General features: G+C 41.2%; 1 protein-coding gene and 1 long non-coding RNA gene across 3 annotated transcripts; one reads left to right on the top strand and one right to left on the bottom strand.

Annotated features, from left to right (window-relative positions):
* The first annotated feature begins 1,494 nt into the window (after window positions 1–1,494).
* Window positions 1,495–5,988, top strand: LOC148971497 (uncharacterized). Of its 2 annotated transcripts, XR_016147045.1 has the most exons (3): window positions 1,498–3,350; window positions 3,427–3,553; window positions 3,830–5,988. It is a non-coding gene; the product is annotated as an uncharacterized LOC148971497 (long non-coding RNA). The 2 variants fall into 2 exon arrangements; XR_016147044.1 differs by having other exon boundaries at window positions 1,495–3,553.
* Window positions 5,989–14,744: 8,756 nt separating this feature from the next.
* neurod2 (neuronal differentiation 2) lies at window positions 14,745–18,142 on the bottom strand. The gene is made up of 2 exons (XM_039685433.2): window positions 17,727–18,142; window positions 14,745–16,233 (listed from the first exon to the last, which is right to left on the bottom strand). Exon 2 carries the CDS (start codon window positions 16,221–16,223, stop codon window positions 15,138–15,140), a length of 1,086 nt encoding a protein of 361 aa, XP_039541367.1. The 5' UTR covers window positions 16,224–16,233; window positions 17,727–18,142; the 3' UTR covers window positions 14,745–15,137.
* Window positions 18,143–18,283: the final 141 nt, after the last annotated feature.

Raw genomic sequence — 18,283 nt, forward strand, 5'->3', positions numbered from 1 at the left:
TGAAACGAAACGTACATACGTTTAGATGTAATTTTATATATAGTTATGTTTATTTAATATAATTTTAAAAAGAAGCATAAACACAACGAGGGGTGTCTGTTTTATCTGTTTTTGTGACTAACGTTTCATTAGTATAACCATGGAGTATAAAATTCAATATAAATTCTCGGTATTGCATTGGACTCTATGATCGGCGGAAGTTATCGAGCATCCTTAATCCTTCACCGGAAATAACGCCGTGCATAGAGCCCATAGGCAACCTCGTCTGATCCTCATCCCCAGGAAGCCTGCACTTAATGCCAGTCCAGCCGAGCCCGCACTTCACGCTAGATCGGCCGAGCCCAAGGCAGTATGCGTCATGCCCGCCACGCCTGAGACAGTAAGTGTCAAGCCCGTCCAGCCAGAGGCTGTCCACGTCCCGTCTCAGCCCAGCCAGCCCAGCCAGAATCTCGTCCGGCCGAGACAGCCCAGCCAGAGTCTCGTCCCGCCGAGACAGCCCAGCCAGAGTCTCGTCCCGCCGAGACAGCCCTGCCAGAGTCTCGTCCCGCCGAGACAGCCCTGCCAGAGTCTCGTCCCGCCGAGACAGCCCTGCCCGAGTCTCGTCCTGCCGAGACAACCCCACTAGAGACTGTTCGTGCCCGTCTGCCCCTAATCCGGGGATTCACCTCAAATATTTTTTTAGGGGGAGCCCAATGTCCCAGCCAAGGCCGCCTGAAGGGTCTTCACCGCCGTGGCCGCCTGAAGGGTCCTCCCCGCCGTGACCGTCCGAAGGGTCCTCACCGCCATGGTCGCCCGAACAACCTGCTCCGCCCTGGACGTCCGAGGGTCCAACAGCTCCGCCCTGGACGCCCGAGGGTTCATCTGCTCCGCCCTGGATGCCCGAGGGCTTGTCTGCTCCATCCTGGCCACGCCCTCTGCCTGCTCCGCCACGCCCTCAGCCTGCTCCGCCCTGGCCACGCCCTAAGCCTGTTCCGCCACGTCCTGCTCGGCCCTGGCCACGTCCACATCCTGCTCCTCCCTGGCCATGTCCTCAGTCTGCTCCACCAGGCCCTCAACCTGCTCCACCCTGGCCACGCCCTCAGCCTGCTCCGCCACGTCCTGCTCAGCCCTGGCCACACCCTCAGCCTGCTCCGCCCTGATCACGTCCACGTTCTGCTCCGCCCTGGAGGCTCCCTGTCCCGGTTTAGCCACGCCCTGGCCAGCCTTCAGGAATACCTATAAAACATATATTACTAATCAAACTTGTGCACATGTGTAACTAGGTATGAATAAACAATGGACATATTTTAATAACAACACCATCGTTAATTCGACAGACGGTATACACAACTTTAGAGAGTAGCCTATTTCTTTTTCGTTTTGAATCGTTTCGTTTAAAGGCATTTCAAGTTTTCTATATATAGATATATGTATCATGTCTGTGACTGTGAGGCATATGCTGATTTATTTATGATGAGGTCCGCTCCAGTTCACGCGCAACAATTGACTGCGCCGGCGCCACCATGTCATGATTACTGTCTGCTATATTTGCTATATTGCTATGATTCCTTGCGAATAGAACATGCGCAGACCACAAATCACTATGGGGATATGGCGACCAATAATTCGGGTTAGAAAAGGGGTACCCCAGGTATAATATCCTGGTATTTAAAATCCGGGATATGAGCATATTCAGGTTTTTGCCTGAGTTTACATGGCCGTTCGCGACCGGGTTATTGCTAATATCCTGGTTTTGAATGGGTTATTGGCTGCATGTAAACGTAATCACCGTCTCCCAATATATTGCGCATCCATCTTTGTAATGCTGTTCACTTTTCATAATCAACATATATGGAAAAAAAATAACGTAATATTTGAACAAATATGAAACTAAATGTGCTTATTTGATGGCTATAACACGTATAGGCCTAGACTTTGTATACAAATTGCTGCACATTCATTAATTCAGAATTTTGCACACATATGTTAAGGCATTTGTTTACGTGCATAAAACTTATCTGCAACATTTATCAAGTTTGCGGATAATTGTGTGTGCATTTACAGATTTTGAAACACCTTAAAGGTGCAGCTTGGACACATCTTCAGTGAAGGACCCAGGGTCACAGGGTGTTTTGGATCTTTGATCTTCAGACACCCTCACCTGGACCCTACCTGGGCGACCGGGGTTGATCAGTCCCCGGTTTGTGTCCAAACACCATGCTACTCCATGCTTCTCCCCTTTTAATCCATAACCACCTTGAGGCTTTTTCTGCGGCCTCACTGATGTTTTTAGTGGCTCTTCTTTCATGCAACCCTCTGATGCCAAGGAGCCCGAATGCCCGATGCTCAGATTGACTTAAAAAGGCCCTGCAGCCCAGTTCTATTGGCTCACAACGGGCCCTCCACCCTCTCCCTCTGCATGACTCAACCAGCTCAAGATATTTTGCCTTCTTCCTTTCGAAGGCCTCCCCCTTCCTGTCCTCCCAGGGGACAGTAAGCTCCATTAGCACAACTTGCTTTGTTGAGTCAGTTGTTAAGACCAGATCTGGCCTCATTGACATCCTTGCTATGTGCTCTGGGAACTTTAACTGCCTCCCGAGGTCCACATGCAACTGCTAGTCACGGCCCATGGCTAGCAGTCCAGTTGAGGCCTTACGTTCTCCCTGAGGTTTCTCCCCTGCCCTAACAAAGGAGATGTTGTGCCTCACTGGGACTTGATGTTTAGACTCCTGGATTGCGGTGCAGATGGTGTCCGCCACTACCTTCAGCACCTGGTTATGGCGCCACGTGTACCTCCCCTCTCCTAGAGCTTTAGGGAAGCAACTTAGGACGTGCTCCAGGGAACCACGAGCCGGGCACAGAGGACATGTTGGTGTTTCTGCTAGGCCCCAGATATGAAGGTTAGATGCACTTGGAAGGACATCATACACCGATTGGATCAAGAACATAAGTCTTGTGGGTTCATACTTCCATAGTTCTGTCCAGGTGATCTTCCAGGCAACTGCATGATTCCAATTGGCCCAAGTTCCTTGTTTGCGCATTGCCACAGTTCTGCTTAGATGTTCCTCCTCCACCTCAGCACGAATCTCTCCCTGTACCATCTGGCGTCTCTCTCGTCCTTGGGCTTTGTCATAGCGCGGTTTTGAGTAGGTACCCAGATGTAACCCGGGTAATCCAGGCTACTAAAAAAATAATATGAAAGCAGAAAATAAGTAAGAAAGAAACAAAGAAATCACATATCAAATGAGGTGATGGGCTCTTTAAGAGCTAGCAGCAGAGGAAGTGCGGGAGTGCGCTAAGCCCCACCCATCTGTACTAGCGGGCGAGTGAGATGAGGCAGCTACACGGAGCGATCTTCAAGACCCCTTCATGTAAGTGATTAACTCAGAGAAAAGTGATCAAATACAACAGAAAACAGCATTTCTGAACTGATGCTATAATATGAAGGAGCTGATGCCAGAGTAAGACGCGGATGAGACGGAGGCTAGTGAAACAGATCGATGCAGATGGGTGGAACATCAATGTGCCACAAATGAACTTCCTTGTAGGAAATATATATAAATTCATCGCCTTGGTGAGTTAAAACCCAAGCATTAACTTGACATTTATATAAAAATGTGCTGCGGATCTGATAGAGACTCAAAACAGTGTTATATAGACTGTGCGAGCCGAAGTGGATAGCACATGGGCTAAAGCTGACCCACGTGTGAGAATGCTAATGAGCTAATGAAGTACGCTATTAAGTGTTAAAGTGTTATGTTTAATGTGTTGATTGAAGTGCATACATGTGTTTTGACGATGATATTGTTTAACTGTGGATTAATTATTGTTCTGCCTTGTATTTTACAAGGCTGGGTTTATTGTGAGATTCAAGTTCTTCTGTGATGATTCCCTGATTCGTGCTGGACGCACGAGGTGAAGATTGTAAATGGCGAGCCACCGGAACCATTTTCTCTGTTGAACTGTATTTTTGAGCCATCAAACTGGTAGGAGAATTCTTTCTTTTACTTGTGATTCTGATTCATTCTAAAAGAATCAACAGTTCTCTGAACCCATCGACCGAGTTACGAACTCTGGTTAACCGAATCTGATTGTCAAATCTTGAGTCTCTGATTCACATTGAACAGACTATTAAGTTTTAAAGAGAAAGTGATTTGTTTGCAACTGAAAGTGAAAATTCTGAACTTCATTCTGTGAACTGAATCAAACTGATTGTTCATTTGTTTGATTTTGAAGTATTTGAACTACTGATTGCAATACTTAGTGTAGAAGCATTACCCATTGTTCTTTACTTTTTTGTATTACAAGGAATTTGACACAGAGGTTTATTTTATTTCTTTTATTGTTTTTCATCAATATGTGAGAGTCTGGTTCAATAGAGTAGTGTCCAAAACTGAGTCCACGTATCTGAAAAAAAAAAACGAGAGTGTGAATATTGTCATTTATCATATTTGATTTGTTATCTTTGTAATCCACACATTTTATGTAAAAGTATATTTCCTCTTAATACAAAAACCAAACTGAATCATAAAGAAGTCTTTGTATTGATTGTTCACTCACCTGTTGTGCTGTCTTCCTCTCTCCAGTAGTCGCACTTTTCTTCTGATCATTTGGCCTTATTAAATGTTACGCTAGTAAGACGCGCTAACCACGTGTCACACGCTACACAGACCAGCTCTTTCCACTGCCACAGAGCCAACTAAGACCCTATGTCTCAGTGTTGCTTCTGCTTGGTCGACTGCCTCTTGCGCTCGCCATTTCCTCCCAGTTCTTACTGTGATGCCTGCTGAAGAGACTCTGGTGTCAGCTGAGTCTCTGTAAAGCAACACCTCCCTGGCTCTGGTGACTTTGAACTCCTCGGTCAGGCCAGTAAAAGGAAACTGCAACTTCTTGTTGTGCCCATAAAGAGCAATGCTGCTCAGGCTCTTCAGCAGGCCCAGCCATCTCCGCAGGTATTGGCTGATATTGCGTTCAAAGCCCTCCACAAGGGATAATGGGACTTCGTAAATCAGTAGTGGCCACAGGAGTCTTGGCAGGATACCATGCTGATATATCCATGCCTTGAACTTCCCCGGAAGACTGGACTTGTCCACCTCTCATAGCCACGTCTTCGGCTCCATGTGGGCTGCTTCCACCGCTGCCTTGTCCTTCAGGGTGCTGTCGAAGATCTTCCCTAGGCTCTTCACGGGCTTCTCTGACACTGTTGGATTAGAGACTCCATCCACACGAAAACGGTGTTTGTCCTCCACCCTCCCCTTACTCAGGACCAAGGATCTGGACTTAGCTGGTTTGAACTTCATTCTTGCCCATGCCGTGATCCTTTCCAGACCGCGGAGGAGCCACCTGCACCCTGTCACTGATGTTGATGTGACAGTCAGATCGTCCATGTAGGCTCGAATTGGTGGTTGGCGCATGCCGGATCTGAAAAGAGGCCCCTACATTCCACCTCAGCAGCCTTGACCAGCATGCTCATCGCTAATCGCATTTATTAATCATTATGATACTAAAATCATAATAAAGTAGGCTATACTATGTACAAAAAAAATCAGATGAGCCCAGAATATATATGCAACGTGTTTAATTAAGAAAACGTTAAGCATTTTCCTCCCATAGAAAACCATTATAAGAACACTTAATTTGGCTTAATGCAGAGTATAATGTCAAAATAACAAGATAAGTTTTTTTTTTTTTTTTATTAACTATGGAAAATAGACTAGGTCCGACAGTATCTAGAACTTGTTTAAAGAGATATCTAGGAATTTTGGCCTGATGGGAAGTGGTAGGCTGTAACTGACTGACTATCTCTTGAAGGCATTCAAAGGAAATGGGTTCAAACTTCAAACCGAGACAAAACACTGGAGCAAATAACTAAGTCAGACAGATCAAACAAACAAGATTAAATATGCGATCTTATTTGCAATATTGTTAATAAAGAAGAATTATTGTAAAGTTTTTGTGACCAATTTGGCAGAACCATTGAAGAAGGATTTATAACAGAGTTTGGAATGACCTCCGAAAAATATTTTGTCCTGGCGGCTTTTACTGCTTTTTGAAAATGCTGACAATGAATAATAGAATTTCGTAAGCTGGAGTTTGTCTTTTTTTCCATCTCTGTTCCACAAATCTGTCTTAAGAGAGCGTATAATATTGTTTGGCAAAGGTTTTGATCTCGATTTAACAGTTTTATTTCAAAGAAGCAATATCCAGAATCTTTATACAGGTAGAATTAAAGGGTTAGTTCACCCAAAAATGAAAATTAAGTCATTAATTACTCACCCCCATGCTGTACCAACCCCGTAAGACCTTCGTTCGTCTTCGGAACACAAATGAAGATATTTTTGATTAAATTTGAGAGCTGTATAACTACCACATTGGCTCCTAAAGGACTGCCTCATCAAAAAGTCAATGAAGAAAATGTTTAAATATCCCAAGTGACTACCGTGGCTCAACTATATGTTTATCAAGCGACTCGAATACTTTTTGTGCGAAAAAACAAACAAAAATAACGAGTTTATTCGACTATTTCTTTTCTTCCTTGTAGGCCAGAACGAGACTTCCTTAGATTTCCACGACGCATGCGCGAGAATTGCGATCTGCTTACACCAGCTTACACCACTTCAGATCGCAATTCTCACGCATGCGTCGTGGAAATCTAAGGAAGTCTCGTTCTGGCCTACAAGGAAGAAAAGAAATAGTCGAATAAACTCATTTTTGTTTGTTTTTTCGCACAAAAAGTATTCGCGTCGCTTGATAAACATATAGTTGAGCCACGGTAGTCACTTGGGATATTTAAACATTTTCTTCATTGACTTTTTGGGCCGTCAAGAGGCAGTCCCTTAGGAGCCAATGTGGTAGCTATACAGCTCTCAAATTTAATCAAAAATATCTTAATTTGTGTTCCGAAGACGAACGAAGGTCTAACGGGGTTGGTACAGCATGGGGGTGAGTAATTATTGACTTAATTTTCATTTTTGGGTGAACTAACCCTTTAAATGAAGTAAGATGGTCTTCAGCACTCAATGACTCAAGGGGACATTCTAGGTTACACAAATTAGAAGTCTCTTTAAAGGCCTTTGGAAAAGACTGTCCCAGTATCAGAACTACAGTAATTTCCATTTGTGATCCATAAAACTAACACCAAATATAAATATCGTAGATCTTTAAGACAACACAAGATCAAGCGTACAACCAAGAATGTGTGTGGGGCCTTTCACTAGCTGATCAATCCCAAAAGAATTAACAAGAGTTAAAAAGACTTCTACTAAAGAGTTTGGAAAACAACATACGTGAATTTTAAAATCTCCTAAGATTAAAAATATATCATAATTCTTGATAAAATCCCCCAGAAAAGCGGCAAAATCATCAATGAAGTCTTTGTTTGGTTTTGGATGTCAGTACACCACTGCTACCACCACGGGCTTAGCGGTCCATTTTTAAAACACCATGTTGTAGTGCACAGCGCAGCGATTTCAAATTATGATGATTCAGTCAATCTCGACAAACATGCAACAGTCATTGACAGAATTTATTTACACAGTGCATTGGAATCACAGGCCAAATCCACTCATTCTGCAATTCCAAGGAGCACCGGGATAAAAAAACAATTGTAGTTTCATTCATATGCCAGCACATCCAGCGAACCTGGGTCGCAGACCAATCAGCCAGACGGGTCTTAAGAGCAACTAAGGCACACGAACATGGGTATTTTTAAAGCCACAGCTTTTTCTATGCGGTTTGGTCGTTCATCTAAACACAGTATCAGGTCACTAAAACCGAACCTTTTTGAAAACTCTGCCAGGGTCCTGCCGGTTGCAATGTTGTCGTGCAGCCTGTGAAACCAGAGATTGTGGCTTTGTTGGGTTGGAGTGCGCACTATCTCCTTTGTTTGATGTCAGATTGTGTCCAGATATCTCCTTTGTTTATGAGGCAAGACTGTACAATGATGGATGTAGCAAAAGTATTGCTGCTAATAACTGTGCTAGCAAGGCTTATAATATGTATACAGATACATGCACAGTTCTCCCATTATTATGCAGAACAGAGGTGTCAGATTGCAATACTACACAGATCACTGCTTATGACAACATGTTTTTCAGGCTAACATGGCTTTACGGTTAGGGTTATATCACCACCTTTTGGTTTGGCATGCTCTTGACAGCGCTTCATAGTGCATTTCTGCATTTTCATGTGGACAGAGTTTTTTTTAAACCGTGCTCATGTGGACCAAATTTTTATATATATATATATATACACTCACCGGCCACTTTATTAGGTACCCCATGCTAGTAACGGGTTGGACCCACTTTTGCCTTCAGAACTGCCTCAATTCTTCGTGGCATAGATTCAACAAGGTGCTGGAAGCATTCCTCAGGGAGTTTGGTCCATATTGACATGATGGCATCACACAGTTGCCGCAGATTTGTCGGCTGCACATCCATGATGCGAATCTCCCGTTCCACCACATCCCAAAGATGCTCTATTGGATTGAGATCTGGTGACTGTGGAGGCCATTTGAGTACAGCGAACTCATTGTCATGTTCAAGAAACCAGTCTGAGATGATTCCAGCTTTATGACATGGCGCATTATCCTGCTGAAAGTAGCCATCACAAGTTGGGTACATTGTGGTCATAAAGGGATGGACATGGTCAGCAACAATACTCAGGTAGGCTGTGGCGTTGCAACGATGCTCAATTGGTACCAAGGGGCCCAAAGAGTGCCAAGAAAATATTCCCCACACCATGACACCACCACCACCAGCCTGAACCGTTGATACAAGGCAGGATGGATCCATGCTTTCATGTTGTAGACGCCAAATTCTGACCCTACCATCCGAATGTCGCAGCAGAAATCGAGACTCATCAGACCAGACAACGTTTTTCCAATCTTCTATTGTCCAATTTCGATGAGCTTGTGCAAATTGTAGCCTCAGTTTCCTGTTCTTAGCTGAAAGGAGTGGCACCCGGTGTGGTCTTCTGCTGCTGTAGCCCATCTGCCTCAAAGTTCGATGTACTGTGCGTTCAGAGATGCTCTTCTGCCCACCTTGGTTGTAACGGGTGGTTATTTGAGTCACTGTTGCCCTTCTATCAGCTCGAACCAGTCTGGCCATTCTCCTCTGACCTCTGGCATCAACAAGGCATTTCCGCCCACAGAACTGCCGCTCACTGGATGTTTTTTTCTTTTTCGGACCATTCTCTGTAAACCCTAGAGATGGTTGTGCGTGAAAATCCCAGTAGATTAGCAGTTTCTGAAATACTCAGACCAGCCCTTCTGGCACCAACAATCATGCCACGTTCAAAGTCACTCAAATCACCTTTCTTCCCCATACTGATGCTCGGTTTGAACTGCAGGAGATTGTCTTGACCATGTCTACATGCCTAAATGCACTGAGTTGCCGCCATGTGATTGGCTGCTTAGAAATTAAGTGTTAACGAGCAGTTGGACAGGTGTACCTAATAAAGTGGCCGGTGAGTGTATATATTTTTTTTTTATGAAGAAAAACTCAGTTTATAAAAATGCCCATGCACATGGACTAGGCCTAATGTACTACCGCGCTTTTCTTGTCTTCTGCCGGGTTTTCGTCTATGTACTGCGCTGGGTTATCAGAGCAGAAAAGCTGGTGGTACAGACAACAACATGGGAGGGGGATACATGAGTGGGTTACTCCAGTCCAAACTAAACAGCTCTTTGAACGCATGTTGGTGATTATAAGTCAGCAAAGTTTAAAAGTTTGGATTTAAAAGCAATAATACAAACAACAAAGCACACACAATAGGACACCGACGGCCTGCCACACACACCGGTGGCATCTTGTCAAATCACTGCTGGGTTAAGGGGTAGAATGTAAAGTTAGCAGAGTATAAAAAAATCATTATGTTTATGGAGAGTCCTCATAAAACACGAAGACTTACATGCGTGTATGTGTGCTGAACTGAATTTTGAGGATTATTAGACCATAGAGGGTTTGTCAGTTCTAGTGATTAAAGCAGTTACATAGATACATGTGACTGCCTAAAAAGAGGCATTCGACAGCAAGCTAAAATTTCAAGGATTCTGAACAATTCCAAACATTCACTCAGTACACATCACATTCTGGTATTCATGAAATAAATACCCATCCTCAGCATCCCAAGTGGTGTGTTTTTCTTTATTTGATGCCACACTTCGCATAGAGTAAAGCAGTTCAATGCCAGCACAGACACAATGGCTATCTAACAACATGGTTACTCTCATCTGATGAACATCTGTTTCTCAATTAAATCACTCTTATAAGGGGCCCAGTTTATAATCACATCATAGGCTACATCAACACACACAAACAAGCTAAATGTATTGCACTAAACACTAAGCACACAGAGAAACATCTTCATATATATGAACGAAATTAAATGTGATATTATCAAAATGTATTTTATTACAGTACAGTAAGTGGGAAGCGCTTCTGCTTAACAATCTTGTTTTGTTCTTTGTCTTAACACATTCATTACTATGAAGATATAAGAACGGGTGTGGCCATTTTTAATGTGCATCTATCTATCTATCTATCTCTATCTATCTATCTATCTATCTATCTATCCAATTTAATGTTCAATAGCTGTTTTCTTGATGAGATTGTTTGCTTTGATGATAAATTAAATGTGATATTGTTAGCAAAAGTTGAATTTGTATTACAGTTTTGTGAGAAGTTTTTCTACGCAAGAATATTTTTTTCTTTGTCATAAACATTCTTTATTATATTCATTTTGTTGTACAAGCATCCACAGTCTTAAAATGTGTTACAACAGATGTGTTTTAAGGTAAGATGAGGACTGGTATACTACAAGGCTCAAGTGAATGTAAGACAGTAAAGAAAAATGTGGCAGTGGGTTTAAAAATTTAAAAGTGAGAGATGGAGAGAGAAACAGAGAAGAAAGGATGCGAGGGTAGAGGGCAGTGAGCTGGATTCAATGCCATCTGACAGGTCCAGCTGGGTGACTGGCTGCCCCAGAGCCCTGCAAACCAGGCAATATGGCGCCCAATTACCGATGCCCATGTGACCATAGCATGGCATCATCAGAAGCTTATACCCCCCTCCCCCTAACACATGCCATCTGTGCAGATAAGGAACAACCCCAACGCACTCACATGTACTCAAGACATAAACACACACTAATAAACACTGTGCTGTAAACCCAGAATAATGCAAGGAAAAAAAATACTATGGCACTATAAAAAGGAAAAAATGGTACTTCTCTATAGCCTATATTTGTATTCCAACACTGATCACACACATTCTAATAGAAAGTATAAGATAAAAAAAAACATCCAAAATCCATCTTCTGAAAGAACAAATGCATTTAAATTTGTTTTCATAAAAGTATATTCATAGTATGCTGAAAATTCTTGCATTTGTTTATAACATATAATTCTATTCTATGAACTCCTTGTACTCGTTTTCTCTGCAGTGCCACCCTGCCACAGTGAACAGATGCTGTGGAATTTTGATAAGCTATGCCAATCTGTGCCAGCCTCCATGACAGGCACTGCTGGGGTGTGGCTGGCATGCAGAAATTGGTACAGTGAACACAGTCACTGCATGACGCATATAATAGGGTAAAAAAATCAGTATGTGTGGTTGCATGTAAAAAAGGAGACCACACACATTTAATTTAAAAGTGGAGCATGAATGTTGTTCTTTAAAAAAAATTGCATTGTTCACCAAATATGTTTTAGAGATATAAGCGTCAAATCATCGATTATCATTAAGGTAAATTGAGGTTCCTTAAATATGAATCATTGGAAGATTAAAACATAAGCGGAAAAAATCTATAGAAAAACGGATAGGCCTATAATGCCTTGGCAGAAAATCACTTCAACGTTTTACATGTAAACGGGCATTTCCTTAAAATAAAACAAAATGCTATGCGTAATTTAAAACGTGAAAACCCCTTTGAAAAAATAATCAATACAGAAATTAATATTCCTTTAAATTAACAGGTACATTGAGGCATACTATAGCCTATACGGACTATTCGTGGACTGTAACATGATATTTATTTGCCATTTTCAAATCTGACGCAATCGATGTTAAAAGTAAATTTAGATGCCTGTAAAGTAATGTTATCTCTGTCATCTCATTACATTAATTTAGTAGGCTACGCGTTAAACATTTTTCCGTTTTCGCCGTGAAGTTTTATTTAGATATTATATCAATATTTATTTTGTGAATATGTTTCAATTGCCCTTGTGTTTCTTTTTAATACTGCTGCCCCTTATAGTGTGTGTATATATATATATATATATATATATATATATATATATATATATATAGTATATATATATATATATATATATGTATGTATATTATTATTATTATTATTATTTTTTTTTTGCCAAATCCTGTTTACCCGCGTTACGCTATTACAGGTCTATTTTTTTTTTTCTTTCAAATGAGTTAATGTACAGTCCTGCATGTCTGTTCCAACTGTTACGCTGTGCAGCCCCGGTGGTAGGCCGTGCTGTTTCCAGTTGCTAGCATATAGTTGAACCCTTCTTCCCTATAAAATATGAAATAATGAACAGATGCTGCTGAATTAGGAAAGAAACACCGCCTCCACCCAGCAGCGCAGCTTTGGCCAGGCTTGGCACACGGCGCAGCTGGCATCGCTGTGGTGGGCTGCCCCGCTGGCCGTGCGCACTGACGCTAAGACATTTAGCGAATTGGCAAGCGCGTGTCTCCTGAGTCTCTGGGTTCCGTGCCAGCCCGTGGCCTCTGGACGCCGCTTAAGATCACCTCGGCTGTGGTCGAGTTTAAGGAGGGAGCGCCTTTTGTCCTTGTTGGCTTTTACCCTCTGGGCTCGACACATCAATGCCAGAATCACAAGAAAAACAATCACTTTGAACGCACAGGTTTCTTGAATGAACATTACCTGACTTGCGCCTAAAATACAAGAAAATAGAAGCATAGAAAATAAAAATGTAGCCTAAACTTATTTTGTAATCTAATTGAATGGACGTGTGTGTACATTTTATTTCACAGTTGTTTAGAAACGTTGTTCTGGGTTTTTAAGGAACCTTAGAAAAGCTTCATTTTCCTCTGCTAATGGATGACACTTGGAACTAATAGACTTGTAACAATGTAACAATAAATTAGCTAATAGACTTGTAACAATGTAACACATTTAGCCAACTGGAGCACACACGACTAGGAACTGGATCTAAATAAAACAAAAGTTAACCGTTTTAAGCAAAAGTAAAAGCCACCAACTGTCATTCTAAAAGTGTAGGCATAGGCCTATTGCAAATGTAGTACTAAAAGACTGCCTGGAAAATGAAAAGTGTTCACCAGGCATTCCATAGCAAAGAACTGTCCATCTAAATGTGTTAATTGATAGCAACAACTTACAAACTAAAAGAAAAAGGCCAACGTTTAAAAGCAATTTAATGTAGTGTACATACCTGTAATTATACATAGCTATTCCGATATATTTTTAATTAATGAATAATATTTTAAGAAGTTAGACACAATGCAGTAAGCATGCTACAACATGAAAGTAGTCATAAGGTAACAATAACAACGACACGGAGCTTAAATGAATAAAACATTTGTTGCATGCGTCACTATCACAAACTATTTATTTGTGCACATTACGTCGCTTTAATTGTATATTTATGATTGCTAAAAATGTAACGTAATTTCGACTGAATAGTTGGCATATCCTAAAAAATAATAATAATAACAATTATAATAATAACAATTGTCGTGTTTTAAATCAAAATGATAATGAAATTAATGTTCATGCTATCTAAATTCTAAACATGGGAGAAGTAAGCTAATGTAATAATAATGACAAAGTAAAATGCAGTAGCGTATTAGTTAATTTATTTATAAAGTGCCATCTTGCTAAAAATCGTATTAATATTTTTGTCGGACTAGGAAAATAATACTGCATAGGTTAATAACAATAAAATGCTTCACAGACTGAAATTGAAGTGAAATAGGACATAACTCATTTAACTAGAATGCAAACCAAATGGACATGTCGATATAGGCTATTTAAGCCATCGAGGAATGTTAACGCTTTTGAATAAGCAAATCTTTATAGATATTTTAGTTTATGTGAAATGTTTACAATGCTCACACTGAGATTGCAAAACACATTCTAATAATTGTAAATTATTATTATTATTTGTAAATAAATATATGATTATTTAAACCTCAATAACCTCATGACTTTTTCCACTAGTTTAGCGCAATTGTTTTGCTCTTCCACGTCATCAATATTTGAAATGTATAACATGCCAGGAAAGTTACCTTATTCACACACACACACACCCACACACACACTATTGTGTACTATTATACAAAATATGCTAACTATAACCAAAATACGACAAATCAAGTTAATTTAGTTACCCAAATGTTCACAATCTGATTTTTATTATCCACAAATAATGCTATGTTCTAATGTAATTAGTCTTCCAACAGCTTTGCAATTTTATATAGCACTATTGTAAAATCAGACAGATTGGACTACCGTCAGAATTTTAATTTGGATGTGATAAATGTGAAATTGCACCTGTCTACTGAAATATATTAGACATAATGTTGTAAACCTTAAAATTCCATTAAAATAACGAATGAGATATTTTTTTTTCGTTTTCATTTTTCTTATCACTGAATTTGTACTCTTCCATAGCAACTGGTGTACTCACATGTTTGTTTATTCGTAAATTCTTACAATTTCTGTCTGACCAATTCCCAATGGGAAATGACAGCCCCAGATAATACTGGAACAATATGCTTTATTTGTTTGATCAAGAAACAGACTTAATTTAACAATTTAGTTCATTTATCATTTCTTCTTCTTGTCATTACATTAGAGACTCGTTACGGTTCAAACATTTTAATCAATCATAAATAGAACTACAACTTGGTAAAATGTGTTTTAGCATTTGGATTCATGTCCTGACCTCTTTTATATACATTTTGTCATTATGTAAACTGTAAAAACAAAATTACTGTCCAGTAATGTAAAAAAAAAAAAAAAAAAAAAAAAAACTGGTTCAAGAGAACAGTAGCGAAACTTAAATTAGTTAATGTTTTGAATGTGGAATTGTATTTCACTTTTCCTCGGTCCCCTCCCTCTCCTCCCAAATGGGCATTAGCAGGGAAAATCCCCTAATTGTGGAAAAAGGCGTTAAGTTCTTCGTATGCAGGCGCCCGATCGTGGTGCACGTGTACATCATGAAACGGTGGAAGGTTCTCTGAGTGCGCGCTGCCACTGCGAGCACCTGATGGGGCGTAAGCAAGACCATGAGCAGTGGAAGAACGTGAGCCATGCAGACTGGTGTAATGCATAGAATATTGATAACCTCTTTCCGCCTCTGGCGAGAGTGGCTCCTGTTGTCTCAGTGCAAAGTTACCATTCACACACACCGGAGGGCTGTGGTGGCCCTCGTAATCTGGACTGTTATATTCTGGGGACGTGCCTTCGGTGTACAGTGCCTCATAGGCCGAACAGAAAGAGTGATTTCGGAGGCTATGTGCATTGGACCCGGACTGACAATGTGTACTTGATAGACGAGAGCATTGATATGGATATGCGTGCATGGAGAATGAAGGGGTGGGCAAGTGAAAGCGCGCTCCCTCTTGACATTGTTCCGTTAGAAAATTCCTTGAGTTAAGTTGGAGGCACCCAGCCACCAGATTGGTCGTGGGTTGGGAGAGGCCTTTGCACAGTGTCTGTACATACGATACCACGTCCGGTCTCTTCCCATTGCGCAGGATTTCTGACAGCGCCCAAATGTAGTTTTTCGCCAACCGTAATGTTTCAATTTTAGAGAGTTTTTGAGTTTTTGAATAGCATGGTACTACCTTGCGTAGATTGTCAAGTGCTGAATTTAGATCGTGCATGCGCGTGCGTTCTCTAGCGTTCGCTTTTTGGCGCCTTACTTTCGAGCGCTCTAACCTAGCCGGCGTCATTTTGCGTTTTTTTGGCCCACGTTTTTTAGGTCTGTCTCCGTCCCCCTCATCTCCACAATCATCTTCATCAACATCCTCATCATCGTCCTCCTCCCCTGCAATTTCCGACTGATCCCGGCTGCTCCCGCCTTTCAAATCGTCCAAGTCCTCGTCGCCTAGGCGACAGCGCTCCTGCTCTTCGTCCTTGGTTTTGGAGCACTCGCTCCCGCTGTCATCCACCCAGCCGCCGAACTTCTCCATGTCCGGAAGCAGTGAAGGTTCGTTGAATAATCTTGTCAACATGGCGGAGCCACTGAAACATAAACAAAATGTAAACAAATGTTTTAATAATTAAACCGTGACGTGGAAATTGTGTAGGCTTGGCTACAACACAAATGTTGTTTGAAATATTAATAACAACCGCACCCCATACATTGGAAATGTTAATGCACTCTGCTGTCACTGAAGTAAATAGGGGTTGTATAGTTTCTGTTAGCTATACCATTTTGATTAAACGAACGATTTTAAAAATGAAAATGTAATTTAAATGGGTAACAGGCCCGTAGTCGGCTATGTGAAAGCTATAAAAACCAAGCGTCATATATCTGTGGGAGACGACTTCTAAAGAGGTATTTTAATTCAACCAGAGCGACATCCGTCGCCAGACGGTCTCACTCCCCAATTCCCAATTTATGTAGTCCTGTTTGGCCCCTCGCAGCAGGTCCTCACACGAGGTGGGGTGGGGGTCTCGGGGTACCCGATTTGAGCAGCGAGCACCCCCTTCGCCCTTTCCTTTCCATCTTCTGGCGGCATTCCAGCACATCAAAAAACATGAAATGAACCAAAAAAAAAAACTCATCGAAAACCATTAAAAACGGCGAATAATAAAAAAGGGAAAATTATCGAAAGAGTCAGTTTAAGATTCAATTGTAATACGATCTCATTTATGACCACAATAGTCAATTCCTGGCTCATTTAGATGAGGGCGGGGTCCCATGTAGGCTATAGGTTCTAACACTGCCGTCGGTCTCCCTCCTGTCCCCTATTTTCCATTACCATCTGTTATAAAACCATAGTTGATAAAGAAAAAAAAAACTTTCCAAGATAGTTAGCTAATTTAATTTAACTTACGAACATATAGGCCTAAAAGCATTTTTTTTATTGCAATTTAAAAAAGTCACTCAATTTAACTGTCAAAAAAAAAAGTTGACAGTCAAGTGTCTTTGTTGTGAAAACGCCTTCTGATGAACAAGTTTTTGTTTTTAAATAATTGGTTGACAATAGGCCTATACTAGCTACTATGCAAATTATTATGTCACATTATTCGTAGCTATTAACTGCTGATTGTTAAAAATACTGACGTTAACTCTACTTACTGACAACCCACAAGAAAGCCTGCATTATTAGTAATATCTCCATAAAAGTCACTGAAAACGTAACAAACAATTTGCACAACATACTAGGCCTACGAGAAACAACACTATCTAAGCATTTGTCGTAATGTAATTAAATATAGCTTATCTAGGCTATATAACCTGGATTAGTGTAACCTGTGTAGCCGTTATCGATAACACCTGCTTCTGTAGTCAAATCAGATTTATGGCTCACATATATTCCACGGATGCCCTAATTAAAACGTACCATTCTCTGAGAAAAGGTATCACAGATGATTAAAAAAAATTCTAAATAGACGAATGAATACAAATAATTCCACCAGCATCAGTAGATGGCATGATTTCTTAAAAATATTCATATTAAATTATTATTTGTTTTGATTATGTATTCTATCACGTCTGAAAAACTCACCTAGTTTATGGTGCTCAACGGGTGAAGGCGCGTACGTCTACATCATCTTCATGCTTTCGGAGACTAAGAAAAAGAGAGGCGCGATTGTCTGTGATCCGGTATGCGTTATCCTTTTCCGGACTGCAGCGAGGCGGTGTGGCATCCCTAGCAGGAAGGGTTACATACCTGCTCTGATGCCAGGCCATATGGTGGGCACGTCACTGGCAGGAGCCATCACATGAGAGCGGGTGATTGACACGCGCTCGCATTCGTAGAGATTGCCTTCCCGAGGGATGAGGAGCCCACCATCTGTCGCTGCCGCTGCACACGCACCTCACTAAAGTGTAACAAGCTTTCATAGAAACTCAAGTGCACACAGATATTCAGATACGTATGGGGTGAGGGAAGGAATGCAGTGGAAATAAACAGTAGGTTTTATTTCTGTAAATTCAATTTAATTATGTATTAATGAACCATTTCAAATCTCTCTCTCTCTCTCTCTCTCTCTCTCTCTCTCTCTCTCTCTCTCTCTCTGTGCGCGCGCGTTTGTTTAACGCGCACTCGTTGCTGTTGCGCAG

Source organism: Pimephales promelas, chromosome 17 (genome assembly GCF_988280905.1).
Source record: "Pimephales promelas chromosome 17, fPimPro1.hap1.1, whole genome shotgun sequence".
In the NCBI taxonomy this organism is placed as follows: Eukaryota; Metazoa; Chordata; class Actinopteri; order Cypriniformes; family Leuciscidae; genus Pimephales; species Pimephales promelas.

Bases quoted from the DNA above. Each gene is read 5' to 3' on its own strand.
- neurod2 (XM_039685433.2), bottom strand. From the start codon at position 16,223: ATGTTGACAAGATTATTCAACGAACCTTCACTGCTTCCGGACATGGAG.